The sequence below is a fragment of the Ovis canadensis genome, chromosome 2 (genome assembly GCF_042477335.2).
Source record: "Ovis canadensis isolate MfBH-ARS-UI-01 breed Bighorn chromosome 2, ARS-UI_OviCan_v2, whole genome shotgun sequence".
Classification (NCBI taxonomy): Eukaryota; Metazoa; Chordata; class Mammalia; order Artiodactyla; family Bovidae; genus Ovis; species Ovis canadensis.
Window position 1 is genome coordinate 235,613,415 of NC_091246.1, and position 18,325 is coordinate 235,631,739.

Genomic DNA, 18,325 nt, shown 5'->3' on the forward strand with positions numbered 1-18,325 from the left:
AAATAGATGGGGAAACAGTGAAAACAGTGTCAGATTGTATTTTTTGGGCTCCAAAATCACTGCAGATGGTGACTGCAGCCATGAAATGAAAAGACGCTTACTCCTTGGAAGGAAAGTTATGACCAACCTAGATAGCATATTCAAAAGCAGAGACATTACTTTGCCAACAAAGGTCCATCTAGTCAAGGCTATGGTTTTTCCTGTGGTCATGTATGGATGTGAGAGTTTGACTGTGAAGAAAGCTGAGGGTCAAAGAATTGACGCTTTTGAACTGTGGTGTTGGAGAAGACTCTTGAGAGTCCCTTGGACTGCAAGGAGATCCAACCAGTCCATCCTAAAGGAGATCAGTCCTGGGTGTTCATTAGAAGGACTGATGCTGAAGCTGAAACTCCAGTACTTTGGCCACATCATGCAAAGAGTTGACTCATTGGAAAAGACTGATGCTGGGAGGGATTGAGGGCAGGAGGAGAAGGGGAGGACAGGGGATGAGAAGGCTGGATGGCATCACGACTCAATGGACATGAGTTTGGATAAACTCCGGGAGTTGGTGTTGGACAGGGAGGCTTGGCGTGCTGCGATTCATGGGGTTGCAAAGAGTCGGACACGGCTGAGCGACTGAACTTAATTGAACTGAACTGAAGTGACTTAGCACATGTAGCACACAGTAGTTTTATTTTTAGTTTTTAAAGCAATATCAAAACTGTTCTCAGTAGTGGCTCTACCAATTCGTATTCCCACCAGCAGTGCAGAAGGGTTCCTTTCTCTCCACACCTTCTCCAGTGTTTATTGTTTGTGAATTTTTTGATGATGGCCATTCTGACTGGAGTCAAGTACTTGTGTCTTCTATTCAGAAAAATATGTTCACCATGATCCAACAAGGCCTTCTAAAACACATGTATCCCATGGGGAGAGCAGATATTAGCGTTCCTGCTCCAAGAAGTGCATCACCAGTGGAGTGACATTAACAAAATAAGCAATCACATTCAACAGAGAATTGCAGTTCAATTTCCAGGTAAAATGAGAAACGTCTGTCCTGCTTCCTTTCCTTCCCCTACTGCCTAACACTGACCAGGATGGAACCAGACAAGGTTGGGGAGGAAGAACAAAAAAACAGCAGACACTGTCCCTTTTCCAAATTCAAGCTCCTCAGGCTGAAGCCTAGCTGGTGCTTAGCAGACGGAAATAAGAACTTTAAATCACACACCAGAGCCAGGCTACAAATTGGATTAGACTGGCTGGGGAGTTTAGTAATGAAAGAGAACAGAAACTATGGGATCTGCCCTAGATTTATCATAGGATGGCAAAAATATATTTGACAGAACACAGTTGGCCCAGTAGTTGAAGGAACTTAAAAAAATGCATCATGTTTTGTTTGCCTCATGTAATTCAGGTCGTTTAATAAACATTTGCAGTTTACTTCCAGAAGTAGCCAGAGAAATACTTTTCTGTTCACTTTTTCTCAAGAGCTGGAGAAAGATACATAAAATCTTCTATATAATTTCTTCCCTTTGGCTTGGGAAATTTAGGTCCCAAATTTACTCCTGATCTGATAAGGATTCTAACAAGGGAAGACTGGCTCCAATGGGCTTAGTCTAGCCTGTATCCATCCACGCTTTGAGATGGAATTAGTTTCTCCTACATTATATGGGTTATGTGGAGGAACCTGAATTCCTTCACATCATCAGGTAAGGAGGAGGGAGATGCTGCTGCCTAGGCCACCAAAACTCTCCACTGCGTGGGGCCACCATATGTGATAATCATCTGCCTCCATTTGGTGGTGACCCAGTTGCCCTGGCCCGTTTCCTGCGGGCTGCTCCATGTCAAGGATCGCTCCATTCCTCACAGTCAGTGGGAGTTGCTCATGCCGATAAAGGAAAGCCGGGTGTATCACTTCCAGCAGGTAATTGCCGACCAAAGGCCTGTGTGCCCTGGTCAGTTAATCACCCTCACTCTTCTCCCCATTGACTGGCCTTCAGAACGGTTGTTCTACCTCCCAGATCCATCATGAGTCAGCCTTGGCATTTGTTTCTTTGAAAACACTCTTCTTTTAATTTGTTTTCTTTTTTCTTGCTATCTTCCGGAGTCATGCTCTAAAAACAGAATTAAAAATTCATCTCCCAGTGTGTCTCTGTGATGTTCATTCTCCCCATGCTGAATATTTGGCTGGCACTCACTTCCTCTGTGCTTCGTAGAACAATTCTACTCTTTAGTTCACTAACTTATTTTGAATAGATGAAAGGTATGTCATTATTGGTTTCGAATGTTTAATATAACATTTTAAAAAATGACCTATCACTTAATATCTTAAAAACATTTCTGGAAGCATTATGAGAGGAGCCAAATACTTATTATTTTTTTTTCTTTTTGATGATTTAAAAAGAAAATTTTATTGTGATTTTAAACTTTTGGGAAACCTCTTGTAACCTGGTGTTTATCCAGGTTGAGGACATCTTTACATTTTGCAGTTAAGTGAAGTGTTTATCTGGAGGGAGGTTATGTGAATAATCTAGAAGTGCGGTCTCTTTGCATGGAGATATTCTAAATAAGGAGTCCCCAGTCCCAAGACCATGAACTGGTACTGGCCCCTGGTCTGTAAGGAAGCGGGCCACAGAGCAGAAGGTGAGTGGCGGGTGACCAAGGGGAGCTCTGTCTATATTTACACTTACTCCCCATCACTTGCCTAAGCTCTGCCTCCTGTCAGATCAGCAGTGACATTAGATTCTCATAATAGTGCAAACCCTACTGTGAATTATGCAAGTGAGGGGTCTAGGTTGAGCACTCATGAGAATCATCGTGAAACCACCCCCAACCCCCTCGTCTGTAGAAAATTGTTTTCCACGAAACCAGTCCCTGGTGCCAAAAAAGGTTGGGGACCACAGCTCTAAAGAATTAACCCAAACTTTTAGTCGTCATCTCCACTTTCCCAGCCTTAACTGCTGTCAATGTCAAGTAAGTAACACAGAGCTCTGTTCATCTTTTCTCTCTATTTGGGGAGCATAACGGTAGCTGAGAAAGGATGCGATTGAACCAATAAGGGTGATTTGTGGTTTGTGACTGCTTCTTCTCCTGTCTGCCTTGTACCTCCTTTGACCCGGCTCACTTCTCATTCCTCTAAGTTATACTAATTTAAAAACCTTGCAGCAGAAGTTCAGAGTCCAGGCTCTGATCTGTCTGGGGGTAAATCCTGCTCTACCCGTTTCTAGGTCTGTGATTATAAGCAAGCTACTTCTTACCATGTTCCAGATTCTTCAATAATGAAATGATAATAATAATACTTTATTAATTCAGAGGGCTGCTGGGGGGATTAAATAAGTTAATATATGCAGAACACTTCACATGTGTCTGGTTCGTGGATCAAATGCTCAGTAAATCTTAGTTGCCAGTTATTTTTCTTATTATTCTTTGAAACCTTGATTAAGTTCTCTTTCACCCCTGAATCTCTACTTTTTCACCTGCAAAACTGGAGCCATATTTTTTTTTCCTTACTCAGAAGGCTTCTATGGACCTGAACGAGGAGCACAGAGGGAGTGGTCCTTAGTAAAGTGTTGGTGAATTAACACCAGGAAGCTTCATACCAGGGCTGTCCTCTGTTTTCAGAATCATCAGAAGTTGACGAGGGTCGAACTTCAGTTAGACGCTAGCAGATGTCACCATCTTCCAACTCAAGGGCTTGCCCAAACCTCTAATGCTGAGTATGGAAAATTAATTTTCTCCCAGGATGAAACTCATTTATTTTAAAATGTTACTTATTCTTTAGCCAGAGGAATTCTGATGATGACAGTATTGCCCTTGACATTCGAAAAGATGAGGTTCCAAACCTCAGACAACAGTGTACTCAAGGAGCCATCAACCCATGCATTCCTGCAGGGCAAGGAAATATACAACCTGATGAGGATGGGGCAGCAAGAGTTAGAGATAGTTCAGAAAATGTCAGGAGAGAATGTATTGGGATCTTAGCTGAAAGTGGGAAAATATACTTTCTGAGAAACGTGGGGATGAGAGGGAAAACTACCCAAAGAATAAGGACGTATTGGCTCTTGCAGATTTCTGTTCTTTTTAAAAATTAAAGAAAATGTTTAAATTTTTATTGAAACATAATTGATTTACAGTGTTCAGGTTGGGAAGATTCCCTGAAGGAGGAAATGGCAGCCCACTCCAGTATTCTTGCCTGTTCAATCCCATGGACAAAGGAGCCTGGTGGGCTGTTTTCCATAGGGTTGCAAAGAGTCAGACATGACAAGTGACTTAACAAGCATAGTTTCAAGTGTACAGAAAAGTGATTAAGTTATACACATATATATGTATATTTTTTAAAATTACATTAAATAATTTAATTAAAAAATTTTTGACCACACTGTACAACTTGTGGGATTTTAGTTCCCCAACCAGGGATCGAACCTTTGTTGTCAGTGGCGAGATAGCAGAGTCCCAGCCCCTGGACTGCCAGGAAATTCCCTATATATTCTTTTTTAGATTCTTTTCCATTATAGGTTATTACAGGATACTGAGTATAGTTCTCTGTGCTATACAGCAGGACCTTGTTGCTTACCTTTTTCATATATAGTAGTGTCTATATGTTAACTCCAAGCTCCTGATTTATCTCCCCTCTTTTTTGGATTTCTTTCTCATTTAGGCCAATACAGAGCGTTAAGTAGAGTTCCGTGTGCTCTACTGTCAGCTCTCATTTGTCATCTATTTTACACATGGTATCAATAGTATATTTATATGTCAATCCCAATCTCCCATTCATCCCACCCCTTCTCCCTTGGCGTCCATACATCTGAGAACACCAGACATTCTGCCAGGTTTCTTTTCTTGGCTTTCTTTCCTGTGAGTTGAATACTAGTTGGATTCTGGGCCTAGGAAGTCCTGTGATGGAATACTGAGAAATGTTTAGTCAGATACTAACAGGCTCTTATGGACTTCCCAGGTGGTGCTAGAGGTAAAGAACCCGCCCACCAATGTAGGAGACATAGGAGACTCAGGTTTGATCCCTGGATTGGGAAGATGCCCTGGAAGAAGGCATGGCAACACACTCCAGTATTCTTGCCTGGACAGGGGAGCCTGGCTGACTACATTCCATAGGGTCAGAAAGAGTCAGACATGACTGAAACAACCTATCACGCACACATGCAACAGGCTATTATGGGCCCAAGAAGTTGGTGGTAGTGGTTTGGTCATGTCTGACTCTTGCGATCCCACAGGCTGTAGCCTGCCAGGCTCCTCTGTCCATGGGGGTTCTCCAGGAAAGAATATTGGGCTGGGTTGCCTGTTTCCTTCTCCAGCACAAGTAGTTATGACTTCCTGTTTTTTCAGAGCTGTGTATAGGAGTTCTGTTTTAACTGATGCATTTTTTTTTTTTTCTGAATGACAAAGTCTCATTATTTACAGGAAAGTCACCTGTGCTCGCCCCCCTCGCCCGTGCTCCTCCACAGCAGACACACAGCCGCTCGAGGACAGCGCTGGCAGTGCCTGCCGTCAGTCCTGATGGACTCGGAGGCCCTGGCCCCTCAGCTGTCGTCGTCTTCCTCCGACTCGCATTCTGACTGAGGCGCGCTCTCTGGCAAGTCATCTCCCATCTGCTGGAACCTTCCGGACTGCGCGTCCCACATGTATTTGATGCTCACCTTGAATTCAGCCATCTCATACCCGAAAAGCTTCAGGACGCGGGCCTGCTCCGGGGTCAGCACATCACCCTCTTTGCACACCTCGTAGTCGGACAGCAGGGTCACCACACCTTTCTTGAGGGCCGTGGGCAGGCCCAGCTGCCTCAGCTGGGGCTCCATGGAGTGGGGGAACTGCTCCAGGGGTCCCGGATCCAGGTTCACAGTGAAAGTGGCTTTGTTCCCCGCTCGGGCATAGTCCATTTCCGTGTACTTTGTGAACCACTCGTCCACTTCCTCCTTAGTGCGATTGGTGAAAAGGAGGCCAACTTCACCCCTCAACTTCTTGCTGACCTGGTGCAGGTTGTCTTTGTACTCGTCAGACGGGCTTCGGCCCAGCGCCACCATCATCACTTTGTTTTTGCCAAAGAACATCCGACTGTGCTTCCAGGCGTTGCGGATGTCCTTCAGCTTGCTGTTCCTCATGTTGGCCACGGAGAAGATAAAGAGGTACTTGTACGTGTCCACACATTTCCGAAGCTCTTCTATCAAGTTCTGCTTCAGTTCCAAGCCTTTCTTGGCAGTTTTGGTTAGGGAGACTTTCTTGTCGCGCTTGGACTTGGGCATCTCGCCGCGGCCACGTGGGCGGAAGACGCTGCTGCCGGTCAGGCCCTCCGCGCGCGGGGGCCTAACTGATGCATTTTTGAATGATGTTTTTTATTATGGTGAAAAACATGGAATTTACTGTCTTAACCATTGCAATTGGTGCATTTTTAATGACAAGTAATACACTTCATCTACTTTGAGTGGCAGGTGGTTAAAATTGTGATCATTGTTTTTCAACAAACCTGGATGAAAGAACGAAAGTGAAAGTGATGGTTGCTCAGCTGTGTCAGGCTCTTTGCGACCCCACGGACTATACAGTACCTGGAATTTTCCAGGCCAGAATACTTGGGTAGCCTTTTCCTTCTTCACGGGATCTTCCCAACCCAGGTACTGAACCCAGGTCTCCTGCATTGCAGATGGGTTATTTACCAGTTGAGCCACAAGGGAAGCCCAAGAATACTCTTCCCAACCCTGGAATCCGACCAGGGTCTCCTGCATTGCAGGCAGATTCTTTACCCACTGAGCTATCAGGGAAGCCCTAATGAGGGGCTTTCTAAGTGGCGCTAATGGTAGAGAACCTGCCTGTCAGTGAAGGAGACGTAAGACGTGTAGGTTCGATTCCTGGGTTGGGAAGATGCACTAGAGGAGAGTATGGCAGCCCACTCTAGCATTTTTGCCTGGAGAATCCCATGGACAGAGGAGCCTGATGGGCTAGAGTCCATCAGGTTTGCAAGAGTCAGACAGGACTTAGCATGCACTCAGATGAAAGAACAGATTCTCATGGCATGATTGGGGGAGTAGCAGGCCCTCAATCCCTAGGATTTGAAGAGAAACTAGAAGTTCTTGGAGCTGAATGGAAACCTCTTTAGGAACCATGAATTATTTTCCTGAGACACTGAATTCCACAGAAGTGTTGGTATCATCTTTACATTTACATTTCTCTCTGCCAAATAGCAATCTGTAGAATGTTGTAGTTTGAACTGTTCTCATATATTGCCTTATCTGCATCCTTTATTTGTTATGTTAAAAAACAAAACAAAAATGTTTCAGAAACATTTAGTCCTGTGCTAGAGGGTACATGCAGCTGGGATTTAAGTTATTGATTTTTCTATTGTATCTTTGCCCTTAAATTTTAGAAGGAGATCCTGATGTCAAACATGAGGAAAGAAGGAAATAAGTGAACTAATCTGATGAAGCTTTATTAGATATTTCTATGAGTTTCACAAAAAGCCGATATGTGGTCTACTGTCTCTTTCACTGAAAATGTTGCTAGGTGTAAAATAACTGTCCTGTTATTTGAAACAGTCGGCAAGAGTAACCTTCACAGATGGAACATGTGACAATGGAGGAGAATCCAGTGCGCTGGAAACTAGAGGCTCTCCTGGTAGCATCCATCTTTATTCTGTCTTAACAAATGGCAATTTGATTGGAAATTGCCAAAAGGAAAACAGTGCTTGCTCCTACTTTATCTGTGCCACATGCTACTGTTTGTGACATGATAAGAGAGAAAAATGTTGCATGTGTATAAGTATTTGGACCAGGTGTTCAGCCCAGACACAACACAATCTGCTGTAAGACAATCTTTGTACCTGGGTTTTGTGGTGCTCAGAGCATCATGGTAGAATCTGGAGTCCTTGCTACATTCTGGACCAGAAACAGGCAGAGCAGAGAGTAAAGTGGCAGATGGGACAGAATTCAACAATGCAGAGGGAATCTCCCAAAGGCAAACAAATAATTGTTGATATCAACTACAAATTGGCACTTGCCATCTTCCTCTACAAGGATTAAACATGTGCTGTTGCAGTTGTTGATTTTCAACACCCCCTGAAAGGAGTTCAGGTTGGAGAGCAAAAATAAGGCACTACTGTGTTTTGGGAAAAACTGGCATAACAAGTCTTCGGATACGGTTAGGAGCTGATTTTATGAGCTCAATTCTTATAGCTCTTCATATACAGACAAGCACTGAAATCATGGTGACAATTGCTCCTTTTGATGAACAGAAATCTGCAAAAATAGGTGCTTGATTGCATGTATTCCCCCTTCACCAAAATCACATGTAATACTGACCTTTCTTTCTAATTCTTTGGAGCAGTTTCTCAGAGCTATCTGAGGTGCTATCCCCAGGCTATAGTCCTCATTTTGCCCCCAAATAAAACTTGACTCCCAACTTTCACATGCATTTTTTTAAGTCAACATTGATAAGCTTTAATGAAAGGCTGTTTTTAAGGACAAAAGCGGAAGAAATGGGAAGGAGATATGAAACTGAGAAGAAGTGAAACTGGATATGGGGCTTTGCAAGGGTATTTTTGAGAGGATTATTTCAGGAAAAGAAAAACTTAGGTGGTCAAAGGATTCTTACATCAGTAACAGTGGATTAGCATTTTGTTCATTTGTTTGAGCACAGAAAATCTTTACTGATAGGAAGGGAGAATCAAATGATTCTTCCCTTTGTCCATCTTGTTCAGACCTAATCTGCACCCAACTGGCCTCTAAGTCTTGCTGATAATGTCCTGGATATCACTTAAATTCATCCCAGTACCATGAAGACATTCTCCTTTCTGTGACTGAATGTTCTAATGCAACTAAAATAAAAGGCAAGTATTTTTAGAAAGTTTCACTTACGTAAGTAAAAATGTAACTTTATACAAGGTCTTGAGACATTTAATACGGACATTTAATACGGCAGGTCTTTGGAAAACTAAGGAGAACTTTAGAGTAAAATTGTGTTTCTCAAATTAATGGTTGACCATCATTAGATGTAAATCAAAGCCTCAATTATCCAAGGTCCATTAGCTTTATCAGTTCAATTCAACATCTACCATGGACAAGGCATTGTGCTAGAGATGATGAGCACGTCCATACATGAGTTAAAGATGGCTCCATCCTCAAGAAGCTTACAATCTGTGATGGAGACATAGATATTCAACTTCTCATGCTAGACGGCAGACTGAGATGGTTAACCTAGAAGGCCTTGGAACTCACACATAGCTCTTCCTAAAAGAGGTCTGATTTCAGGTCTTGCCCTTGACTGGCTCCTAGGAGCTGAGCTCTGAGCCTTGAACCCATGGAAGCCCCCTTGTTCACAAGGACCCTCCAAATTTCCATTCTTGGTCTCATAAATCATTAGCTGAACTATTTGTACTCACTGATCAACTAGAGGAATATACTTGTTAACCAAACTTTAGTTAAGCTTCTCGACTTTCTCCAGGCTCCTTAACTTTGATCCATCCTTGTTGGCAGGATCCAGTAGATAGTGTCTCCTTAAAGAATCCCTCCTGAGAATAGACTGAGCCCAGCATAAAGCATTCTCTCATCTACTCCCCATCATAACACCTGCACTGGCTAGTCTCATTCTCCACACCTGGCTCTTTCTAGTCCTTTTCTCTCTGAAATAAAACTTCTTTTTTGGCCCAGAACACTTGTAGATCTCACAGTTGGAGCGTTCTTACTTTGCAATAGAAAGAGTCCCCCTTCCTTCTCATTGTAACAGTCCTTTTCCCCTTCTTGTAGTAATCCTTTCAAATAAAGTCATTCCTTACTAATGCCTAGAGTTTATTTTTATTTGACATTGTCCTCTGGTAGATGGAGAATTCTTTACATAAGCATATCCAAGCCTCTTTATTAGTGAATAAAGTAAAATGCTCAGATATCTCAATACTTTCTTTCTATAAATCTAATAATTTTTGATGTTGAATATGTTTTTATTTATGTGGGCTGGTGTTCATGGTGAGTGTTTTTTTCAAACATAATTAACTTATAGAAAAAGAAAATGTTTTGTTTCATTAGTCTAAATATCTGAATAGTCAGAACACACACACACGCTGTCTCATACATAAATTAACCTCAATGAAATAATTTTGATTATAAGAGATGCATTATAAATTTTTACTAAATATGGCTTTGCAGTTGGAAAACATCAGACTGTAATTAAAATCTTGATACAACTGTCTAGCTATTTCTATACAATCTTTCCAGTTTTCATACAGGTATTAGGAAAACAGGTTTTGTTTTAAAAAATTTTAGATCTTATTTCATTTACTCAAGTTATAAAAATAGCACATGCTCACAGCCAGAAGTATGGTACAGTGGTTCAGATTTGCAGTCAGACTGCTTGTGCTCAAATTCTTCATAGTTGTGGGAGCTGGAAAAAATTAGCTCACCTCTTTCAGTTTTATCAGACCCCACTTTTGCCCCTCATTGTTTTTAAGCATTGTACAGATCATTTAGGTTCTCTATATTTTAGCTTTCCACTTTTGGAAAATCATCATAAAAATGTCAACTAACAAAACTGTTGAGAATAGTAGATATGTTATCCTTATTTTTAATTACCTAAATAATCTTTTTTTTCCTTTGCTATATATCTGCATCACAATAAATCCTAATGAGTTCAAAGAGCACCAGTCCATTTGTCTCTAAGACTGAACATTTACCTCTAGCTTACTTGCTTCTAGGTTGGATTAGCCCCAGGTCTGGAGATGCCTGGTTGCCTTGTGCCTCTCTCTCTTATCGCCAAGACTTTCTGTAAAGGCCACAGCCCAGTCAGTCCTGGGAGGGTGTGGTGAAAGTGAAAAGTGAAAGTCACTCAGTCTTGTCCAACTCTTTGCGACCCCATGGAATCCTCCAGGCCAGAACACTGGAATGGGTAGCCTTTCCCTTCTCCAGGGGATCTTCCCAAAGCCTGTTTCTCAGGTTCCTACTGGGGTTCTCCAGACTAGGGGCTATACAGGGCCCTCCTTTACCCTAATGCCTCCTAGAGCCTCAGGCTCTGCCTTTTCAAGGCATTATTTACACCAAAGATCCTCAACCAATGGCGATTTTGCCCCCCAGGATCTACTTTTTTGGTTGTCGTAACTGGGGGTAGACAGTCACCGACATCTGTAGGCGGAAGTCGGGGGAAGGGGCGCCACTAAACATCCAACAACATGAAGGACAGTGTCCCCGCCCCCCCAACAAAGACATCCAGCCTTACCTGACAGCGGTGCTAAGCCTGAGAAGTGCAGGTTTATGTAAATACTCCTGATCCCAACAACTCAGTCAAAGAGTATCTGCTTATTCAAAAATTGAAAGTGGACAGTGAAGTTGTATAAAAGATAAATCTACCTTCATCCAATCACACTGTGACTACTTTTCCTATGAGGCACTTAAGCTCTGGGAGAAAAAAATGATCAACCAGTTGGCAACAAAAATTTATTGATTAGTTTGCAACTTTAGATACAACATATATTTCATCACATGGTTATAATTCAGTATTTGTGCTTTGTAGGATAAGTAAACATTCGAGCACAACAAAAGTCTACACACAATATTACAATCTTCTGGGGTTGTTTAAAAAATAAACATATCCTTTTCCATCTAGTATCACAAAGAACTTTCACTTTGAGAGGATGGATAAATGTTTAAGTTTGGTATTTGTATAACATATCAATTAAATATATAACCCAAATTTGGACTATTTTTCTATAGTAAATGCCTAATGAGTCCTGGAAAGGATTCTGGGGGTGGGTGGTAGGGAGGATGACTTCCAATAAAGTTTTTTTTTGACATTTCAAGAAATGTCAATTTCTTGTCAACGTGGATGACACAGAAAGCTGGCATCGATGGCATGGGACTTTGTTCACATTTAAAATTACTTGACAATCTTAAAAATAGTGTAAAATCATAGCATTTCAAGAAATCTTTAATAAACACTTCTTTGATTCAAGAAAATAAAAGCCAGTCTAGCTCATTTAGCTGAAGGGGAAAAAGACCTATTAGGGAGAAGTTAAATACCTTTATCTTTCAAAAAAGTAAATCTCTGTTTTTAAAATACTTCAATGTGATAATATTTTATTTTTCAGAAATTAAATCCCAGTATCCTTAAATTAGGAAGTATATGATCCTATCTGGAAATGTCAAACCCTGTTATAAATGTCATCTGACTAGCAGGTCTGCCATACGGGGAACCAGCGTGTTTATAATGAAATCATAGGGCTCAAGTGTCAATATACAACTTAATAATCTCTTTATATTTTATGAACCTCTAAGGCTAACTTGATATATTATTTATGATAGTCTCTTCATAATTTACAATAAAAATCAAAGTTTATATTTTATATAATTTAATATACAAGCAGATTTTCTCTCCAAAGACTCTCTTTAGTAGGAAAGCTTTCCCATAGAGTAAGAGTTCTGTAACCATGTCACTCATGTAATAAACAGATGGAAATAAGACAGTCTTCCACTTTTCTCTCTGTCAGCTGAACACCAAGAGTCTTTTGATTAGCTGGGAACTCAAGACATTGCTGGGGAGATACGAAATACTTATCAGTGGGCTAGAGTGAGCAAATGAACTCACCTCTATGGGCAACACTGATATATCCTTGCATCTCTGTTAATATCCACTGATAATGGTCTAAAACTGAAAAGCTTTTATATTAAAATTTTGGAAATTTCTCACCTGTATCTTAAATCTTTACCTGGGCTGATAGACCCTTTAAGCTGCTCAAAAGAGTAAAACAAAGATTACAGCAGAGTTTATAAAATGATTTTGACCAGTGATGTTGTTTCCACTTGATTCACATAATTGGAGATATTACATGACATTTTATGTTATTAAAAATATGCAAGTGCAACTTCCTGGAGTTTAGGCCTAGCCCTAAGTTTTCCATTTGGGCCCATTACAATTTCTGTTTCTCCAGCCATTCTAACACAAGCTCTTTTAAACTCACCTACAGGTTGTGTTGATTTGTACAGACCTATATTTTGCTTTCCCTCAGATTTATTCCGTGTGCAACAGACTTGAGGAGCAGATTTTTTCCTGGCTCTGTTAATGTGATGTGATGTTTTGAGAAAGTTTAGAGCATTTAGAGCAAACCACTGTAATCTAAGCTGGAAAGAAGGAAAGGGACACTCTGCAGGAGACTGCTGCCTTATCCCAGTTCCAAGAGCCAGTCAAAGAGACTTGGGGTCCCATCCCTCTGCTCCTCGTGTATCTTGCAGTACTGAACCACTGCATGGAAGATATCCCCCACCTTCCAGGACTTCTGATGGACCAGCCGCACGACATCTAGAAACTAGAGACAAGCAGAGAGTCAGGACTCACATATCACAGAGGATGCTCAAAGTCATCTCATTCAACCATTCCACCAGAGCCAATGGCTCTCCAGGCTACTTTTGAATACCTCTAGTGGCAGGGAACTATATTTCAGGGCAGTCTACTTTCTTTGTAGACAGTCCAGATTATTAGAGGGTTCTTTCAACTGAACTGAGATTTTCCTCACAGCAGTCGCCATCCACCAATTTTGAGAGTCTACATGGAATTCTTCTTTCAACATCTTATCTTTTAGGTATTTGAAGAGTTCCCTCAGATCCACCTTTCTCTGGGTTAGACTCTGTCTAATGGTTCTGTATAGCATGGTTCCCAGTCCCTTCTGTCAGTGTCATACACAATCTTTCATAGGATGTACCATTTAGGCCAAATAAATTGTATTAAAATTTTGGGTGCTGGAGAAGATTCTTGAGAGTCCCTTGAACCGCAAGGAGATCAAACCAGTGAATCCTAAAGGAAATAAACTCTGAATATTCATCGGAAGGACTGATGTTGAAGCTCCAGGACAATACTTTGGCCACCTGATGTGAAAAGCCAACTCATCGGAAAAGACCCTGATGCTGGGAAAGCCTGAGGACAGGAGGAGAAGGGGGCGACAGAGGATGAGATGGTTAGATATCATCATTGACTTAGTGAATATGAATCTGAGCAAACTCCAGGAGACAGTGAATGAAAGGAAAGCCTAGCATGCTGCAGTCCATGGGCTCGCAAAGAGTAGGGCATGACTTTAGCGACTGAACAACAAACTTTTGGGTAGTTTTACTTACTGGTTCCTCATTCCACTTTGAAAAGTTCCCTCCTCAAGAGACACTGTCTTTCCATTGGAACAGGAAAAGGAAAGATTGAGGAAACATCCTAGACTCATCACCTGGCTAATGGTATCATTTTCAATTGGCCAGAACTTAGAAAGTGTCTGACTGCAGGTTGAGTTGGAGCACTGGAAGACGGGAAAATCATTACAGATGGTCCCCTGCATGAAACTGTAGCCTAAAGCTCAGCATGAAGTCCTGTCAAACTCCTTAGTCAGATACGTATAAAGAAAAGTAACAACTAGTAACCAAAACCTGTAGGAAGTACCTTTCAAGCATGTAATCTCATTTAATTCCATCAACAACCCTGCAAAGCAGGTGTTTAAAGATGAAATATTGTGGGTTTGTGAGATGAAAAGTTGGCAGTAAGATGGTCTTCATTTTTTAATGTGGATCATTTTAAAAGTCTTTATCAAATTTGTCATAATTTTGCTTCTGTTGTCTACATTTTGTCTTTTTGATCACAAGCTATGTGGGGTCTTGACCAGAGACAGAACCCACATTGGAAAGTGTAGTCTTAACCACTGAACCACCAGGGAAGTCCCAGGATGCACGGTCTTTTGCAGCCCAAAGCTCTTTTTGCTACAGTACCCCATGCCTTTTGGTGGTAGGAGAATACGCTAAGTCACTGCAGTCGTGTTCGACTCTTTGCAACCCTATGGACTGTAGCCTGCCAGGCTCCTCTCTCCATGGGATTTTCCAGGCAAGAAAACTGGAGTGGGTTGCCATTTCCTTCTCCAAGGTAGGATAACAAGACACTAATATTTATTTGGAACATTGGGATAAAGGAAAGGCTGGGACTCTAGTCTCATTTATTGAGGAAGAAAAATCTATTTCTTAAAAAGATGAGAGATGTGCTTTAGTTACTATTTCTTCAATGTTTCCTTCTAGAATTTCTTTGCCCTGCTCATTTCACATTTGCTCAGACTTTGAAGATGAGCCAGAAATTGGAATGCTATTTTTTTTCTGATCTTCCCCCGCCCCCTTCAGTTTGAATTTGCTAATTCATTTCAATTACTGAGAAATTGTTTCCCAGAGAGCTACTATTAAATTATGTTTCTTCTTCCAGTTGCTGTGACAGCACCAGCTTCTGCAGTTACAGAAATCAGTGCTTTTTTGTACTCATTTGCCTTGTGTTGGCTTAATCAGAATAAAGAGGCTGGAAAATAAAATGCTTAACTTTTAATACACGGAAACATAAACATCATCTCAAAGAGTTTTAGGAAGATGCAAAAAGGGAGACCAGTGGGAAGCTGATGGCAACAGTATTATAGACTGCAATCTCCCTGGGAAAGGACACCATCTCAACTACCTCTCACATTTTTTTTTTTTTTGGCTTTACCAGGTTTTTGTTGCTGCACGTGGGCTTTCTCTAGTTGAAGTGAGCAGGGGCTACTCTGTTGTAGTGAGAGGGCTTGTCATTGCAATAGCTTCTCTTGTTGGGGATCACGGGCTCTGGAGTACAGGCTCAGTAGTTACGGTGTACCAACTGAGTTGCTCTGCAATCTGTGGGATCTTCCCAGACCAGGGATTGAACCCATGTCCCCTGCATTGGCAGGTGGATTCTTAACCACTGAAAGTTAACCAGGGAAGTCCTTAATCACTTAATATTGGTAACATCTTATGGAAAAAACATGAATGAACTGTTTGCCCAACCCAATATCTTGTGCCTGCACCTACTAGGGACTCAATAAATATCTGCAGAAGGCAGAACACCCAAATGTGAGTCAAATATATCAAATGCATTCAAAATGATCAATAAGACTACTTGAAATATGGAGTGACACCCAGAACCACTGAAGCTGAACCTTGTCTAAATATTCATTCTTGAGTTTTACACATTTGCACATACACCATTAAAAAATTACCAGGCACATCTTGGGGCTGCTTACTCAATAATTTCCTACTGATAGGATGCTCCAAAAAATGAGTCAAGGCTGAGAATCTAAGCAAAGGCAGAGCCTCAACTGGTGCCATGGTAGTGGCAAAGAGCAAAGTCAGAGAAGGTCATGGGGCAGGTGTCTCATCACCTGCAACTGGGAGTGGGCATGCATGCTGTGGAGGTGGGGTGCCAGGACCCCTCTTCACTGGTCATTACAACAGCCCTGGAAGGTTGGCTCCAATCAGTTCCATCAGGCTCAGTGACAGAATTTCAGACTGTTAGTTGTCCGGTATCCCTCACAATTCTGTTGAGCTTTCTGTCTGTCAGACTCCTGAAATTTTAGAGAACTTAATCCTTTAGGTTAAGACTTTGCTCAGAACACAAACACTGTCAGAAAGAGGAACACTCTAGGTGATTACTAGTAAATTCATGGAGCTGCATAAAAATAATTTTGTGAGCTGTTACTTGTATGTTGGTGTGTATGAAAGATAACAGGCATGCATGTTTGTCTATTGGACTAGGTGGCAAAAACACGCAGCCTCAGGAAAAAGGGGAGAAAGGCTAGGATGTCTTTGCATGATTTTGTTAATCAGACTTTTCCAGTTCTTACTGGAGAAAGGTGCTCCCAGTGCAGAAGGTTTGAACATCAAGTTTCTGAGGTCTCACTGAGAGAGGCTCATATTAATAATTCATTGACTTCTTGTCAAGATTTTCCTCCTGGGTCTTCAGTGGTCTTAGACCAGACTTATCCCTTGAGGGTGTTTTCTTTAGCATGTTTTATAAAGATGTAGTATAAAGTACAAAGAAATATAAACAGTCTCAGCACTTTTTTTTTTTTCATTCTGTACACTCTAGTTTTCTGGGCCACCATCTTATCCTCAACTTTCATCTCAGTCATTGCTTTGAGAGAGAATGAAAATTACAGAGCAGAGGTCAATATTGGCTACACTCTTCCCAGAAGGCTGTCTGCTTCAGACCTTTCTGGAAGGTGTTAGCTACTTTCCAATATTAGCTACTTTCCATCTATTTTGGGCCTGCTGAACCAGGGTTTCCCACTGTGGTCTGTGATGATGACCACAGGCTGTTGTGAACTGACCCAAAATTGTCAAAATGTCCTACCAACTAGGATACTCTACCAGTAGTTTGTGAAATGGCCACATGCTAGAATCTGTCTCATGACTTCTAAAGTCAGGTTGATATCCCAATAAACTGGAAAAGGAAATGGAAACCCACTCCAGTATTCCTGCCTGGAGAATCCCCATGGACAGAGGAGCCTGGTGGGCTACAGCCCATGGGGTTGCAAAGAGTTAGACACGACTGAACGGCTAAGCACATCCCAATAAAGTGATTTTTAAAAATGTTCTGGTCCCACTAAATATAGCATGCTTTTAGTCTGTGATGGGTTCATCTCAGACATTAAGACCTTGAAACATCGGTGGGGTTGATGAGTAAGGAAGGTCTTACACTTTCTTTTCTTTCTTTATTTAAAAAAAATTCTAGACAAAAATGAAGCTAAGATTGTAAATAAACCAGAAAAGGACACTTGCAGTTCATTACTACAGTCTTTAAAAACTGTGTTCTATTTAGCAGCTGTCCCTATATCTTTCACTGTGTCTGTCCACGCTATGGACTCGTTAATCAGCTTTAGGATGTCAGGGATCTGAGTTTTCCTTTCCAACGCACTGACAAAAGTAAACAATTTTCATTTTCTATCATTTCACAATTAATAACAATTAGTTTCCCTTCCTATGTATCATAGTTGCCATTTCCTTGAACAAATGTTTCGTTTTAGGAAGCTAGAAGAATTTACATCCTGTGATGGTATGTTGTAGACCTGTTTGAAGGAAAGTATCACATGGTAGGTACCTTTTATATTCTCAGGTGCATTTACTCAATTAGATTACTCGTTTATAAAATCATATGGTGGGATCTACGGGTTGTTGTTGTTTAGTTGCTAAGTTGTGTCTGACTCTTGGTGACCCCATGAACTGTAGCCCCTCAGTCTCATTTGTCCACGGGATTTTCCAGGCAAGAATACTGAAGTCGGTTGCCATTTCCTTCTCCAGGAGATTTTCCTGATCCAGGGATCAAAAGGAATCTATTGGAGTTGTTGCAAATTGTTTAGATTTTTTGGGAAACACTCAATGTAGATTTCTGAAAGCAGCTACCTTCTTTTGTTCTAAGGCGGTCCATTTCATTAAGCACAAGTGAGCTGGTCTTTATATTGCTCCCGCAACTATGGCCTGTAGGAGTCGAGATTCTCAGCCTTGGCTGTACCCTGGGACTCTCCAGGGATCTTGAGAAAACCCCAAAGCCTGGTTCATCCCAAGAGAAGAGT

The 18,325-nt window shown here is 41.5% G+C and overlaps 2 protein-coding genes across 2 annotated transcripts in view; both read right to left on the reverse strand.

Annotated features, from left to right (window-relative positions):
- Positions 1-5,350: 5,350 nt before the first annotated feature.
- On the reverse strand, positions 5,351-6,287 carry LOC138432942 (mRNA turnover protein 4 homolog). The gene has a single exon (XM_069574690.1). The coding sequence runs from the start codon at positions 6,228-6,230 to the stop codon at positions 5,511-5,513; it is 720 nt and encodes a 239-aa protein (XP_069430791.1). The 5' UTR covers positions 6,231-6,287; the 3' UTR covers positions 5,351-5,510.
- Positions 6,288-11,382: 5,095 nt separating this feature from the next.
- SPHKAP (SPHK1 interactor, AKAP domain containing) overlaps positions 11,383-18,325 on the reverse strand; it is a 190,067-nt gene continuing 183,124 nt past the window's right edge. The window contains exon 12 of the mRNA XM_069578388.1: positions 11,383-13,261. Coding sequence (XP_069434489.1) covers positions 13,118-13,261 — 144 coding nt within the window. The 3' untranslated portion in view covers positions 11,383-13,117. The remainder of the gene's footprint in view (positions 13,262-18,325) is intronic.